At 41.0% G+C, this 16,306-nt stretch overlaps 3 protein-coding genes across 3 annotated transcripts; 1 reads left to right on the plus strand and 2 right to left on the minus strand.

The window, feature by feature from the left end:
* The first annotated feature begins 3,295 nt into the window (after positions 1-3,295).
* On the plus strand, positions 3,296-7,372 carry LOC121967641 (bifunctional nitrilase/nitrile hydratase NIT4B-like). Its single transcript, XM_042517993.1, has 5 exons — positions 3,296-3,504; positions 4,579-4,758; positions 5,891-6,184; positions 6,510-6,791; positions 7,109-7,372. The coding sequence occupies exons 1-5, from the start codon at positions 3,363-3,365 to the stop codon at positions 7,255-7,257; spliced, it is 1,047 nt and encodes a 348-aa protein (XP_042373927.1). The 5' UTR covers positions 3,296-3,362; the 3' UTR covers positions 7,258-7,372.
* A 149-nt stretch (positions 7,373-7,521) lies between these two features.
* On the minus strand, positions 7,522-11,815 carry LOC121967640 (pentatricopeptide repeat-containing protein At1g08070, chloroplastic-like). The gene is made up of 2 exons (XM_042517992.1): positions 8,621-11,815; positions 7,522-8,464 (listed from the first exon to the last, which is right to left on the minus strand). The coding sequence occupies exons 1-2, from the start codon at positions 10,051-10,053 to the stop codon at positions 7,957-7,959; spliced, it is 1,941 nt and encodes a 646-aa protein (XP_042373926.1). The 5' UTR covers positions 10,054-11,815; the 3' UTR covers positions 7,522-7,956.
* A 172-nt stretch (positions 11,816-11,987) lies between these two features.
* Positions 11,988-14,011, minus strand: LOC121967642 (transcription factor TCP7-like). Its single transcript, XM_042517994.1, has one exon. It carries the CDS (start codon positions 13,264-13,266, stop codon positions 12,505-12,507), a length of 762 nt encoding a protein of 253 aa, XP_042373928.1. The 5' UTR covers positions 13,267-14,011; the 3' UTR covers positions 11,988-12,504.
* Between the last annotated feature and the right edge of the window lie 2,295 nt (positions 14,012-16,306).

The following is a 16,306-nucleotide window of genomic DNA, read 5'->3' on the forward strand; positions in this document are numbered from 1 at the left end:
ACGCGAGGCTGCCGGGCCAGCAGCGGGGGTGGTCGGTCGGCGGCGGGGTGCGAGGCCAGCTGCGGGGCTGTCGGTCGGCGGCGGGGCGCGAGGAGGCGCGAGGGTGGAGCTGCGATGAGCTTCGGTTGCGAGAACGAAGGAAAGAGAAAAAGTTTGATTAAAAAAATGGAAAATAAAAAACGATATTAAAAAAAATGACGTGGAGCTTAGTCCGTAGTAATCCGTAAAATATGGTCCGTAGCATAACAACATTGTATATATACACACTATTTTAGTCAGGTTAACTACTACTTAGATTTTTTTGTTAGCAAAAATCAAAAGGGGTTCTTTTTATTGAAACAGTCAAAAGGATTTTTTTTTTATAAAAATTTTATCATTAAAATAACATCTCATTTTATCTCGAGCCATTTTTATTTTCAAAAATAATCTTATTTGATGTTGATATGGACAATATTAATAAAACTATATTATAGCAATTACAATTTTACAATATAAATATTTTATTTTTAACCAAAACTAATCAACGTTCTAGTATAATAATTATGAATTATAGTTGTTATTTATTTTTATAAATATTAATAATATTATATTGTAATAATTAGTAGCTGCTATGATGGTATAATAATTATTTCCATTATTGGGTTTAAAATATTATTTAAAATGAAAATAGATTGAGATTGTTGAGTATTATTTTAATAATAAATAAAAATGTGTCGTCGAGTGTTTCAAGAATAGGTTGCCTTTTGATTTTTGTTGTCGTCTTTTTTTATTTTTCAGTTTGAATTGTTTTTACCTTATTTTGATTATAAAATTCATTTAAATACGCCAAATTGTAATTTAAGTCGCTAGAAATTATATTATTTTGATATGTTCTCACATTATTTTATATATAAAAAAGAATTTTAAATCGCCATTCCGACCAACGGTCAGAATTTCTTTGAATATATCCTTGAATTTATTCGAGAATTAAGCAAAACCCAGATTGGAGAAGAATATGGCCCTTGGGTTCCCTTTATTGGAACTATGTTCCTCTTTATTTTTGTTTCTAACTGGTCAGGTGCTCTTTTACCTTAGAAAATTATACAGTTACCTCATGGAGAATTAGCTGCACCCACGAATGATATAAATACTACTATTGCTTTAGCTTTACTCACGTCCGTCGTGAATTGACGTTAGAATATTGGTGCAATCATTAACGAAGTTGACTAAGTTCAGATTGACAGGAGCTTAAGTTTCAATATTTATATGAGAGAGAGGTTAAATAGGTTAAAGGAGGATTGAATATTTGTCTGAGAAATTTTAAGTGGAGGTTAGATAATGAAAAGTTCTAGCAGAATTAAGCAGTAGAAAATCTAGTTGGGAACTAGGCGTCGGAAGTTATAACGGGGCTAGGTGGTTGAAGACTTTTAGTTGGGAACTAGCTAGGTAATGGAAGTCCTAGCGGGGCTAGGCGGTTGAAGACCTAGTTAGGAACTAGGCGATGAAAGTCATAGCAGGGCTAGGCGGTTGAAGACCTAGTTGAGAACTTGGTGATGCAAGTCCTAGTGGGGCTAGGCGGTTGAAGACCTAGTTGGGAACCAAGCGATGGAAGTCCTAGCAGGACTAAGCTGTTGAAGGCCTAATTAGGAACTAGGCGATGGAAGGCTTAGCCGAGCTAGGAGGTTGAGGACCTAGTTGGGAACTAGGCGATAAAAGGACAATAGAAAAGTCTAAGTAGATCAAAGATGAACCAAATATTTACAGAAGAAATCCTAGCAGAGTTAGGCAAATTGCAAAGTCCAAGTAGATCAAAAATTGACCGGGCACTTAACAGTTGGAAGACCAATATTGAGTTGGCATGCAACAAGAAAGTTTTGATATAATAAATTTTCAAAAGTCGTAACTTTTAACTTGGATATCAGAACGAGGTGATTTTTATTGTGAAACGAAGCTCGTCCATGGATTCATGTTTATCAGACTCAGGTATCAGTCGATTGATAGATTTGATCAGTCGATTGATGACTTTAGCAACTAAATAGAAGCAAGTCAATTATGTGCTAGACTCAGCTAATGGAATCAGTCGACTGATTGGTAAACTCAGTCAACTGATAACCATAAAAAGAGAACAAAAGCGAGTGAGACTCGCTTGTTCTATTCAATTGATGAGATCAGTTGATTAATATCGAATTGAAGACACAGAAGCAAGTGGGACTCGCGTGCTCCATTCGACTACTGTGATAAGTCAATTAATATTTTCATCTATCGACTGATCTTCAACTTGAGACAAAATCAGATAAGGTTTAGAAGCATCAGAGATCGTTTAACGGTCAGAGACCATATCAATCAACTAATGGATCAGATCAGTCGACTGATAGATAAAAATCAGCCCTGATCTAATAGCTTTAAAGGAAGAGTTTCGAAGAGATTTTTTGGAGCTGAATCTTGGACAATTCAAAGTGAAATGCTACTGTATTTCTAAGAGCATCCACATCAGTATCCTCATTCAAAATCTAAAATTTATGGTAAAAGAACTATTTTATTAAATTTAGATATTCATTTTTCACCACATGATACATCAGTTTCCCTATAATTTACCATATATTTTTTTTTATTATTATTTTTTCTCTTTCCTTCATATTTTTTTATTATTAGATGGAGGAAAGAGATAAAGGAGAGAGAAATTTTTTATTATTAGAGGAAGGGGAGAGAAATTTTTTATTATTAAAGGGAGGAGAGAGAAATAGTATTTTAATGTTTAGGGAATGGATTCCATTCCCTAAATTTAAAGAACTATTATTCATAAAATGTATATTTAGAGAATGAGTAGGGTACCTGATGTGAATATTTTTTTAATGCAAAATGTAAAATTTAAGGTAAAAGTTTAATTTAGGATAATTGATGTGGATGCTCTAAATCTAAAAGAGACTATTCTAACCAAGAAAAGATTCAGCAAAGTAGGTTTCATAATTGTAATCGTTTTCAATTTGTTGTGTATTATTTATTATATTTTTTTATTGTGAGGTTGTGTGAAGTTTCTCCGCTTTTGAATTATTTTTGAGAAAAAATATATTCATAATGAAATAATATACATTATGTAAATCTTTAAATTAATCATTTAAAGAGATGGAGACTAAGTAAATCAGAAATTATTATATTACCAAGTTTTTATTTCGAGTATCCGCCGTAAATTATCACTGAAGTGAGCTCCATTCATCCCCACGGTCTCCATGGACTCGGTATAGCGTCATGTGTAACGTCACTTTAATAGCAGGCGGCTCACGGTCCAACAAAGCCTATAAATGTAAAGTATGACGTCACCTGAAGTATCGATAGCCACCTCTGCTGCTTCGTCGTGGGCCGGTGGGCGCTAATTTTCTCTTCAGATGGCTCTCGTCCCTCCGTCCGCCGCAGGACCCCCTCTGATCGCCGAGATCGATATGGGCGCTTCCGATCTCTCCTCCACAGTCGTCCGCGCCACCGTCGTGCAGGCCTCCACCGTCTTCTACGACACCCCCGCTACCCTCGGTTCGTTTATTCGTGCGATCAATCCTTTTTTTTTTAATTCGTTGCTTTTAGATTTTGATTCTAAAGTAAATAGGGTTTCTACTGTTTGTGGAGGAGCGCCTTCGGTGTCATCTTTCTGCTAAATGAATTTTGAACTTTTTCTAACAGTGAATCTTGAACTTCCATGTGATGGAATAATATAATCTCATGGTCATTTAGGTGGAACTTTTTGCATCACCTTTATATAGGTGCATTGCAACGCTGTATTATCGATCTTGGATCTAGGTTTCTCCGTCATAGTGTACCATCAGTTTGCCAACAAATTGCTGAGAGCTCTTATGCATTTGTAGGCCAGAAATGCTGAGTTGGTTTGAGAAAAATAGGGCTTTTAATCTCACCTGTGATCTTACCTAATTCCCTACTTACCGAGATTCAATGTTGAAGTATTCGGCTTCATTATTGTCATTTGGCTTGTATATTATATAAGAATAGTATTAATTCATCTGGTTTAGAAGCTAAACCATTCTGTCATCTGAACTGGACTAAGGCTGGTAATGCAAAATGTAGCTTTAGCTATCATAAAGAAACTATTAGAATGATGAAAAATGGCATGATTTTTCTTTTAAGAATTCCTAGTTAGGTATTATTAAACAATGAGCAAATATTTGTGAAGATATTCTTTATGGAATAAAAGCTAGGCAATTAAAATGCAGAGTGAGAGCTATTGGGGTTTTGTTGCCATCATCACGTGCCCCTTGGCTAAAGTAATTCTAAATTTGAATTTGTTGAAAAAATTTTGAAACCAAAGGATCTAGATAAAATCGGACTTATGCAAAACAGATTTTTTTTATATATAATTTTGATACTTTAAGAACTGTTGAAGAAGTAGATAGATCTAACCTTTTCCATTGAATCTTATCTTTTGGTCAAAAGTATGTACTGTTGTTGTTGCCATCAACTTATTCAAGTTTCTCCAATATGTCAGTAGTGTGTATTGGTGGGGAAAAACTATTAATTTGTACTGAACTCTGTGAAGCATTTTATGTTGTGGTTTTCATTTATGCCTCATGCTGCCACTGAAACCATCTCTTGCAGATAAGGCAGAGAGATTGATTGCTGAAGCTGCCTCATACGGAGCACAAATAGTTGTCTTTCCTGAAGCATTTATTGGTGGTTATCCTCGTGGTTCTACTTTTGGTATCACGCTAGGTAACCGTACAGCTAAGGGAAAGGAGGAATTTCGAAGATATCATGCTTCTGCAATTGATGTGCCTGGTATTGTTTAAAACCACTTGAATACTGTGGAAACCATTTTTTTCAACAAATCTAAGTCATCTTTGCAATAGTTCATATTTTCTATTTGCCAACTTTTTATTGTAACCATTGCCTGTATGCTTTGAGATAATACGCATTCTTATATTGAATCTGAATTTGCAAACAAATATTTCATCCAAAAAAATAGTTCAAGAAACTGAATAATTACTTGTTGGCATACTAAATAGAAAACATGTTTCTTTTTTTTTCAAGTAAATGAGATTGATGAAATATCATAGTTATAGCCTTATATCTTGTGTTTGCGCTGACATTCTTATGGCCGGACATTCTTAAAGTGATTGATGCATGTTAGGAAGAACACCTGAGGAAACTTGTACTTAAAGATGGAGTCTGTTGACCTCCACCCTTAAATGGTTATCACCATAATTTAACACATGTATCATTTAATTGGTAGGGCCAATTTACCCATGTTGTAGTTCAACTTTAATTAATTTTATTGGAATTCAAAGAATCCATTCGAAGTAGTTTTAAAAATATCCATTACATGACTTGTTTTCTTTTGAAAATTGATTGGATATTGATTCTCTGAGTTGTTTTTGATTCTCATAAGTCTGTTGGAAGAATGCCATGTGAAACTTACTCCCTACATTATGGAACTTAACCGAAGACCTGCTTCCTTTGTGTCTATGTTACATCTATGCATCAGTACCTTTCCAAGAAGTGAGGTACTGCTTCAAACATGTTATGTTCTTTATAATTTTTAGAGGCTGCAAAAAGTGTACGAGTGTATGGTTCTTGATGGACAAATTCCGATAATATTATTCTACTTTAGTTTCTACATCTACCTGTCACCAATGTTAACTAAGTTTAGTTTCTGAAGTGAAGATTAGACTTGCCTCGTAATTCTTTAGACTTGCCTCGTAATTCTTCACACTTGCTGCAATTTTTTTTTTTAGATGCAGCAAGAATCAAGAACGTAGATTCATTGAAATTTGAAAGCTCTAATTCAGCATAATCATAGATTAGAGAATCACATGATATTATTTCATAGGCACTGATTTTTAAGAATCCAAAGAGATTCCACATATCTAGCCATGTATTCATCTGACGTTTGAGAGTTTCAAGTATGCAGGTCCTGAGGTTGATCGATTGGCAGCATTGGCTGGGAAGTATAAAATCTACTTGGTCATGGGTGCTATCGAGAGATCTGGATATACACTTTATTGTTCAGTACTCTTCTTTGATTCTCAGGGTCAATACCTGGGAAAGCATCGCAAACTCATGCCTACAGGCTTAGAACGTGCAATATGGGGCTTTGGAGATGGATCAACTATTCCAGTTTATGAAACTCCTATAGGTAAAATAGGAGCACTCATATGCTGGGAGAATAGGATGCCACTACTGAGGACGGCTATGTATGGTAAAGGTAATGTCCATCTTAAAATAACTCTCCGGCTTTATAAACTGTAATTGATTGTTGCATTACTTCCATGTCTGTGATTGGACTAACAACTTCCTTTAGTCTTCAGTGGCTATGCTGCAACTGCCAAAATCTAATTAAAAAATTTAAAAATATTTGGTTTTCACTGTTGAAATGATTGTCTATAGACGAGAACTAATCTTTTTTGTACCTTTAATTTCGATTTGAAATTTAAGGCTTAACTTGAGTAGTGTAATTTAAATCTGACCTTTAAATATAATCAGTTTCTTAGAGACTGATGGAAGTGATGTTGAAAAACATTATTATGTAGGTATCGAGATATACTGTGCTCCTACAGCGGATGCTAGGGAGGTTTGGCAGGCTTCCATGACTCACATAGCTCTTGAGGGTGGTTGCTTTGTGCTGTCTGCAAACCAGTTCTGTCGAAGAAATGACTACCCACCCCCACCTGACTATGTCTTCGTAGCTGCTGCTGAGGAGCCATCTCCAGATACCGTCGTCTGTGCTGGAGGAAGTGTCATTATCTCTCCATCAGGACAGGTCTTAGCTGGTCCCAATTATGAAGGAGAAGCCCTTATCTCTGCAGATCTAGGTATGTCTCTACCATTTGTGCGTCTGTAACTGGGATAGTCTTTTGCCTTTGCATATCGAAGAATCAACTTTTCAGAAGATAAAGGTGAAATTTTTATAGATCTGGAAAGGCTGGCTTAGAACAAGAAAGAAGAAACAATTCAGCTTCTAAATCTAAATTTGCACATTAGTTAATCAAGAGTAAACAACAACGGACAGTTCATAAAGAATCATTAGGTCGATATTTTGCTCATATAAAAGAATATCACTTGATTTTGTACTTTGTAAAGTCATATAGCGATAAGAACCCAGATAAATGCTTAAGCGCATGGTGTGCAGATCTTGGAGAAGTTGTTCGAGCCAAGTTTGATTTTGATGTGGTTGGGCACTACTCGAGGCCTGAGGTGCTGAGCTTAACCGTGAAAGATCATCCGCAGAACCCTGTTTCATTCACTTCTACTGCAAGGACTGAGAGCACACCAAAATGATAGGCCACCAGTATATGAATGGTATAGGTCGAATGGCTTGTCCCTAACTTCTATTTATATTCCACTTGTTTACTTTGGATGATATGGCAATAAAGCATTTCATGCTGTGAAATCAGACAAAGAATTTTCTTATGGGACCCCTATAGTACCTCTCACTAATACATTCTAAAACCCTCACAGCGAGGGCGCAGTTGAATTGGCACTCAAATGGTAGATTTGTATAATGAGCAAGGATTTGAGTTGCGGTTGTGATAAATAACTCTCATTTAAGGTGTAGCTTAGTGCCGATTGATCTGATCTGCTTTCATCTCATTATGGGGCTGACAATGAGGGATGTAACATTATTATGTTGGAGAAAAAGGGAACTTCTATGACAATGTCCTCTGTGAAAAATTAATTAGTTTTATATGCACAAGCTAGATTGGGCTTTTAGATCTCCACACGCGTGCTCGTACATATATACACGCATGCACACGCCTGTGCGAGTGTAGTAGTTTTACGAAGGTCACGCCTGATAAACTGCATACATGTAAATGCAACGTCCGTCCACTTACTAATATATGTATTATAATTATAAGATTTTGCTACTTGGGTCGTTAGAGCATTACCCATAGTAAATCGCTCGAATTATGTGGCTGATGTTGCATCTGTTACGATGTCTTCAATGGCAATGAGTGATGTCAATTTGATATGGTCCTTCTACCAAAAGTCCATGCAAGAACATGCTCCATCTTTAAATAGATGAAACCTATTTCTGTCTCTCATGATAATTTGTCTTTTGTAAACTCTTGAGATCAACTTTGTAAAACTGTGACAATCGTTACACACTCTCAGGTTCTTGAAAATTCTAATGGTAGCCTCAGTGTCTGTGCGCAAGAGCCCCAAGGCAATAGCTAACTTCTCGCTATGAACAGACAAAGCTTGTTCTTTTTCTTCTTCCTCAATGTCGAGTGACACTTCCCATGTCGCAGGTAAATGCCCAGCTTCAACCTTCAAGCGCTCAAATGTCTCCATCAGCTTCAGGTAGATGTCCTCATACTGCTGGTGGGACTGATCACCAGCCACAAACTGACTTACTTTACCATCCAACTCAATCATACTGATACCAGGGATCTTTGCAACACCACTTACTAACATATTGCTTCTGATCTTGTTCACATCATCCCAACGACCAACTGTGGCATAAATGTTGGAGAGCAGGATGTACCTGTTAGACAATTTGAATGGAACAAATAAATCATTACTGCGGAAACTGGAAAGGAAAGAGACTTCCTCTTCCCATTGTAAATTACAGTGGTTATCCTTTCAAACTAGTACCATTGTTATCGACTCTGAGTAAGCATCTGGATAATGCCAAACTCACCGGCCGCTGTGCCTTGGTTGAAGATGGATAAGGTGTTTACCCACACCATCTGCGATCTCACTGTTTCTGTGAATCTTGCATCCACCCAGCAAAGCTCCCCATGTAGGAGCATTGGGCTCCATTGGCATATGTTTAGTAAGCTCCATTGCTTCCTCTAACAAGCCAGCGCGTGCAAGGAGATCAATAACACATCCATAATGCTCAACCTTTGGATCAATTCCATACTCATCCTTCATGCAGTCGAGCATGCGTTTGCCCTCCGTCACCATCCCTGCATGACTGCAGGCAGTGAGGAGCATCACAAAAGTTATATCATCTGGGCTAATGCCACTGTTAGTCATTTCATTAAAAAGCTGAAGTGCCCCTTCAGCATGCCCGTGGATTGCCATTCCACCAATAATTGTATTCCATGCGAGCAGGTCTTTGTGCTGGATATCTCGAAAGATTTCCATTGCAAGTGCTATGCTTCCACACTTTGCATACATGTCTATCAACGCAGTGGCTAGGATAGTATTGATCTTTATGTTCTTCTCGTCCATACTCTGATGGAGTTGCTTCCCTCGATCAAGGGCTCCTAAATGAGAGCAAGCTGATAACAAGCTTACCATCGTTGCATCATTTGGCTTCTCGTTGGCTCGTTTCATCTCCTCGAAGAGTGCCAGAGCTTCGTCTGCACACTTGCTCCGGGCAAGACACGCTAACATTGTGTTCCAGGAGAATACGTCGCGCTTCGGCATTTCAGCGAACACCTTCCGAGCACTCTCGACGTCACCTTGTCTGGCGTGCGCGGCGAGCATGGAGTTCCAAGATACGACATTTAGTTGGGGCATCCGAGCGAACAGGTTCCGAGCCTCGCTCAAGTCTCCTGCGACGGCGTAGCCATGGATCATTGTGTTCCAGGAGACGGCGTCCCTGCGCTCCATCGCATCGAAGACGCCCCGCGCGAGGCCCAACTCTCCGGCCTCGACGTACCCATGAATCAAAGCGTTGCAACAGCCAGTGTCCTCGTCGAGGCGCTCTTGGAACACTCGGCGAGTGGCGGCGAGGTCGTTCCTCTGGGAGTACAAGTGCATCAAGCCGCATCGCACGTAGGGATCTAGGTGGAGACCAGCCTTGACGATGTGGGCATGCGCCGCGCAACCGTGAGGCTCGATCGCGCGCGCGGAGCACGCCTTGAGAAGGAAGGGGAAGGTGAAGTTGTTGGGAGGAAAGCCTTGGCGGAGCATGGAACGGAAGACGCGGAAGGCACCGAGCGGGCTGTCGCTGCCTCGGATGAGGGTATTCCATTGGAGAACGGAGGAGGGCGGGGGGAGTTGCGTGCGGAAGGATTGGCCACAGGAGGCGTCGGCGTGGGCTGCGGCGGTGGAGTAGGAGGAGAGGGATGCGCCGACGCCGGCGAGTGCTCGTTCGAGTTGTCGGAGTCGCAGAGGCATGCGAATTCTGAGAAAAATGGGAATAATTCAGGCTGCTTTTCTGTACACTGCAGTCTGCAGCTGCAAGTGTAAACGGGCCTTCAGGCTTACTCGGCCCAGCAGATGTCCTGCCGGTCTAGCATAATCCAAATTTAAAATCTTTAATTTAATAATTTATTCTCTTTTTTTTCTTTCTTTCTTAATCTAATAAATATTTGCACGCATTGAATTATAATTAATTAATGTTAATGGTGCCATTAAATATTAGTCGATAGTTTATAATAATAAGAGTGGAAGGAAAAGGGAACACGCCAAGGGCAATCAAATTGTAGAATCCAGATCATTACATCAGGTCGATTTGGTGGGGTAGCTTGGCCACTGGACCTATATTTTGTTAAAGAAAGCAACAATAAAAACCATGAATGATTGGATTATGTCTCCTCGACCAAGTGCCGTTACGTTGATATCAATCCTTTTTAATGTCAAATGCATTTGATCTGAAGTGTAGTCGGTTTCCTATTGATTTCGATGGCACCAATCACCAGCTCTAATGCACAACGATAAGCATCACTAGTGCAAGTAAACTATCTCTTCCGTGTTGACCTTGGGACGGATTGACGAAAACACTGAGGACAAATATATTTGTCTTTTTTTTTTTTTTGCCACAACTAGTGCAAGTAAACTATCTAAACAGATGTCCAATTATATAGAGGAGGATATATTTACTATAATGAAATAACGATCAATGGATATATATTCTCGAAAAAAATCTCTCCCACCTTCTAATCATTTGACAGTAGGCTATGAAATGAAGCTGGCCATGTAATTATCATTTCCTACAACTTAAGTATGGTGGAACTGACAAACAGGAGCATCACGTTTGCACGGTTTGAACGACACTAACAAAGAAGTCAACATTCACAGAGAATAAAAGTAAAATTGCTCTGCATTCTCAGTTGTGGTAGTGAAACAATAGTCAACTAATTGAGAGCAGCTCAGCTGTGTGAATAACGTTGTCAGATTCCTTTTCTTCCTGATTGTCAAATTCACATGCATTGCAATGGAGAATAATAGCTACAAGTTTCAGTAGCAGACAAAGTATACGTGGGAACTTACAGAAAGAATAAGCCATATATATATCAATATATATTTTCCAAATCAAACTGAATTAGTATAAATATTCCGATTGAATTTGGAAATCGGTTGGTTGAGAACACCGATTAATGCTCAACATTCATTCAAATACAAAAAATAATCGGGTACTTCGAGTAGGATGATCGTCTCACATGGATGATAATTCACGTCGCATTCATTTGGCAGACAAATAATTTATTTACAGGCGCACGAAACTATTAAGGAAAGAACAAACTCTGACAGAAAGGAAAAATAAATAGTAGATATGTAGAAGAGCACGAGTAAACCATTCAAACTTTGAGAAGCTCAAATCTTATTATAGCACATGCTTCATGATTCATTTAAAGGTATGGTTAATCAGCACAACATCTTGTAAATCAAATCTTTTGAGGACACCCAAATCATGCCATGCACTTGACTACAAGAAAACTGAAAAGAACAGGACAGTGAAACCATCGTAGACTCTTCATTTAAATTGATGTATGATGGGTACTACTGCGACTTGAACATCGATCTTAATAATTAGCTGAGATGTTTAGAACTTGTGTTTGCAGATGAATTGCAGCTTACATATAGAGTTGCATGCATATATTTTTTCTAAATACTTCATGATTGGGATGGCATATACCAGGAATTACCAATGTTAAAGAATTTCTACATTGTGATGAGTAATTCATAATGCGTGTCACAATTGATACTGACAAACTGCTGAAATAAAAAGGTGAGCACTGTACGAGGTCCACACATTAGAAATCCTAGAAAGCAACTTCAGCAGCTAGAAGCAAGAATTATTAGCTTTCAGACAAACCAAACCATCCATAAATACAGACATAAACCATCATTATTGTCTAATCGAAGAAAATATGGTAGCAAATACAGAATGGAGCTTTGACAGTAGAGGACTTACAGATAGTAAATAGAGATTTCCCTCAATCTCCAACGTTTCCAATCCATGCCCAAGTTATTTTTTTGTTGATAGCTCGATCATTCTCCCTGAAATCTTCATACAGAATGAAGTATGTAAATGAAATTCTTATGGGAAGAAATGAGACGCACTGAGACACTTTATGCTTTTCAGAGGATGATCAGAGCCTTTTTTCCACCAATTCCGGCATATGTGGGATGAAGAATTCAACTAATTTCCATGGTTTTATCTGAGCTCCGAGAATGCGAACCAATGAAGAATTTTGTAGAGGAAAATCCACAGAGACCCTAATTATTGAGACACAGAAAGAGGGCTAAAGAAAGACGAGGCAGCGACTCCAATTCCATACAGAAGCTGAGGATTTCCTGACTCGGACAGAGAACAGCTAGAACCGTAACCTAACCTCGAAGAAGCTAATGAGCATCGTCGTCAGTTCCCGCCGCCGCTCCCGTTGGAGACGCACCGGGAGCCCCTGACAACGAGGCGAGCAGATTGAGGTGTCCAGCAAGAGGAAGGTAGTTGCCGACGCGGGCGGCGGACGCCTCCCCCATCGGCTGCCCGGCGAACCTTCCAGTGAGCGTCACCGGGATCATATCCGGCGTCGCGAAGCTCCAGTACTGCCCGTAGTCCTGCCGGGCCGGTACCGCCCAGAAGCCGGCGGCTGGTCCAACTCCTACGCCGCCGTTGGCGTCGGCGAGGGTTTCCTCTTTGCCTCCGGAGTCATTGTCGGCGCGTAGGCGCTTGCCGAGGATGAAGGGGGCAGGGGCGAGGGAGTGGGAGTGGGAGAGGAGGTGGGTGCCGGCGGCAGAAGAAGGGAGCGCGAGAGGGGCGGGGGAAGAGGAGCTGATAGCGCGGAGGAGAGACGTGGAGGCGGTGGAGAAGCTAGCGGGGGTGGTGCCGGTGCCGGTGGCGGCGATGATGGAGGGCTCGGCCTGGCGGAGGAGCCACTCGATGGTCTGGCCATCGGACTTGTGGCCGAGCTCGCGGGTGAGCTGGAAGACGCGGGCGGCGCAGATGATGGGCATGCGGATGCGGCGGCCACGGCCGTCGACCTTGCTGTGGCGGTCCTTGGTGGGCGGTTTCTTGACCGCCAAAACGCCGTTCCCGGCGGCGGTCGCCCGCGGCGCCTTCTGCTGGCCCTCGAGGGCGTCGCCGCCGCCATCAGAGTTGTTCATGGCCTGGAAAAAGAATACTTTTTTTTGTGTCTATTTTGTTTCAAGGAAGGAAAAAAAAACGGAGAAGGAAGAAGGAGAAAGGAGTAGGAGAGAGGAGCGCAATGATTGAGGAGGAGGACGAGGAGGAGGAAGAGGAAGGAAAGGGTGGAGACAGAGAGGAAGAGGAGATGCACATGGGGAGGTGGGGACCACGAGGAGCGCGCTTCCCCCTTTTTTCCACCTTCAACGCTTCCAACTCTCCCTCGGCCGCTCGCCCTCGGCCGTTTCCTGCCTCCTCGGACACCACCAGATGAGGAAACAGGGTTTCAGCGGTAAGATCACAGAATCGCCCAGATCAAACGTAAAACATTTAGATTCCAAGCGTGAATCCATCGCCAAAGATCATCCACTCCATCAAACTCGTAGCACAATCTTCTCATCCTTCATTGTTGCAGCCACAAAGCCAGCAACCTCCACAACCAAAGGATCCTTCCCCGCTCAACCACTACTGGATCCATTACATTGTCGAATCTGCTTCTCGATCTGATCTATCCGATTGCCTCCACCAACCAAGCCAAAGCCCCTTTCACAGATAGAGCATCACGTAGTGCCGCCTCCCGCCCTGTCCTCATCAGAGCATTTGTCCACTGTCGCGATTGCCGACCCAGTTTAGCTTAGAAACCCTCGTCGTCGGAGAGCCAGCGGAAGCCGCCGTCATTCACCGTAAAGCGTCGCCGAGGTCATGGGGAAGCTACGAATACGATGGGAGATTTAGGGCTGAATTACTACTGTTAATTGACTATTATTATTAATAGTAAGTTTTCTATTTTTAAAAAAAATTGTTTTTTTCTGGATTCATAATATGCTGACGTCATTAAATAATTTATTTTAATATTAATTATCAAACCCTTAGGTCACCAGATGGCTTAAATATTAAAGTTCCACCCTCTTTCAGATGGCTTAAATATTAAAGTTCCACCCTCTTTCAATGGTAGAAATGGATGAACTAGTGTTCCTTAATATCAAGTAAGAATGGTAAAAAAGATGCAGATTGGGACCTTTTAAATCTGAAAAATAAGTGGATAATGCAACATGGATTTTACTGGAATTGTTCAGAAACAGTCTGAGAATGAGATGGGACCTTAAATCTGCAGTTACAAATTTTAAAAAGAGTATCAGGAAATGGACAAATTAAACTGGTCACAAGCTGCTGAAACTTCTACTGCGGCCAGTTTCAGGAACAATCTTGAGGTTTGAGCTGAGCTGAGTGTGAATAAACAAGTCTAAACTATAAACTGAAACATAAACTGCACACAAAGGAGGGATGTAGGCTAGCTCAAGTCTTTTGGTGCAAATAAAAGGATCTGCCTCTGAATTACTTTGGATTACAGTTGGACATCAAAAGATCTTCGCAAAACTTCTGGAGGCCTAATCCTATATCAAACTGGAGTCTTTCTCTTACCTAAGTGCGTAATTAAGAGGTAGATAAATTGAGAAGCGAGCTTCTCTGTCATAGATGGGGAAGCTTAGGCAAGAAAAGTATCAGTTTTCAGTATATGGTGACGGATCCTGTCCGAAAATGATAAAGGCGATTGACTAGAGATATGATTTCTTAGTTGACCGTGTGAAGATTTCATCCCGCTCTATAATACAAAGAATGTCAGCATCGGGTCAGAGAAGGGATCTCTAGCATTGGCCCTCTAATGCAGTCATCGGAATATTAGAAAGAAGACGAAAGAATATAACAACAACGAGAGCTCAAGTACAAATAACATATAACACATACATCTCCCTTATATAGTGCTCTAGTAGGCGACGTGCATGCTTCTCAAGGCGCGTGTATATTTTTTCAACTGTCTTATTAAAAGACATATTAGGAAAGTGTCTCCGACACCATACTTTAACAGAATGTGCAAATCTCTGACATGACAATAGAAGCTTCCGTTGTACGATTTATCTGTTGATCATGCCCTATTGTCAATGGCACTAGCTCCCAGAAGGATATGACGAGATATGGGAAGGGTCCTATTATTTGGCCTAGTGGGTGAGCCGCTTGTTAAAAAAAAATTGAATGAAAGCGCGGCATGTGGGTTGTAGTCCCACAACGATTGAAAGCAAGGCTTTCCGACTGATTCGGAACAAAGGAGGTTGGAAATCTAGGGCACGGATGACATCAACCCGAGGGGTATTTTTGTGAACCCCATTATTTGTTACATCAGTCAGACAACTTGTTGACCAGCATACAAGATAAGGAAAGTCGCCAGCTTACTTACACGCCACGTGGCACGCTTGCTTGTGCCACATGGCACGCAAGGCCACATGGCAAGCAAGCTTGCAAGCCAAGTGGCTTGCTGGCAAGCATGCAAGCCACAACGTGGCTTACTGTGCTTGCAAGACAAGCACAACAAGGTCTATATAAGACCTTGGAGTGGAGAGGAATGAAGCAGACGAGGGAAAAGCTTCAGTGAGCTTTGAAAACAAACACCAGTGAGCTTTGTGCTTTGTGAGAGGAAAAGCTCAAGTGAGCTTTGTGTGAGAAGAGCATGCTTCAATTCCTCTTTGAATCCCCATGTTTCCTTCTCTTCTGTTGTGCACTTCTTTTGCTCAACAGAAATAGTGATAGTTTTCGGATCTAGTTCAGATCGTCACGACAACCAGTGCTCCGTTGTGTTCGTGATCCTGCCGTTTTATCCTGGGAAACAGACGTCCACCTGATCCTCTGAGCACCGCGGAGGGACCGAATCTGTTTTAAGGAGACAGCGCTCTGTTGGACTCGACATCAACTCTGAGTTCGTGTTGCAGCTCTCGACATCCTATCAGCAATTCTCAGCAGCAACCTGGCGCCGCTCGACAACTCACGGTGTCCTCGACTCACCTACTCGGCGCGTGGCTCGGCTCGCTAGAGTCGACAGTTTGAGATTATCTGCTCAAACCTACTTGATTGTAAGTTCTTGTGACTCTGGTACGCACTCAGAAGCGTGGAAAAGAGCTTCTGAGACAATCACACAGATTGTAACGGGTTTTCTCCCAACAAAACTTAAAACAGATTCGTTCTGTTACC

This window comes from Zingiber officinale, chromosome 3B, assembly GCF_018446385.1.
Source record: "Zingiber officinale cultivar Zhangliang chromosome 3B, Zo_v1.1, whole genome shotgun sequence".
NCBI classification, from domain to species: domain Eukaryota; kingdom Viridiplantae; phylum Streptophyta; class Magnoliopsida; order Zingiberales; family Zingiberaceae; genus Zingiber; species Zingiber officinale.

Bases quoted from the DNA above. Each gene is read 5' to 3' on its own strand.
- LOC121967642 (XM_042517994.1), bottom strand. From the start codon at position 13,266: ATGAACAACTCTGATGGCGGCGGCGACGCCCTCGAGGGCCAGCAGAAG.
- LOC121967641 (XM_042517993.1), top strand. From the start codon at position 3,363: ATGGCTCTCGTCCCTCCGTCCGCCGCAGGACCCCCTCTGATCGCCGAG. The intron at 3,505-4,578 runs GTTCGTTTATTC...CATCTCTTGCAG, and splicing joins CGACACCCCCGCTACCCTCG to ATAAGGCAGAGAGATTGATT. The intron at 4,759-5,890 runs GTATTGTTTAAA...TCAAGTATGCAG, and splicing joins TTCTGCAATTGATGTGCCTG to GTCCTGAGGTTGATCGATTG.
- LOC121967640 (XM_042517992.1), bottom strand. From the start codon at position 10,053: ATGCCTCTGCGACTCCGACAACTCGAACGAGCACTCGCCGGCGTCGGC. The intron at 8,465-8,620 runs GTGAGTTTGGCA...ATTGTCTAACAG, and splicing joins CAACCAAGGCACAGCGGCCG to GTACATCCTGCTCTCCAACA.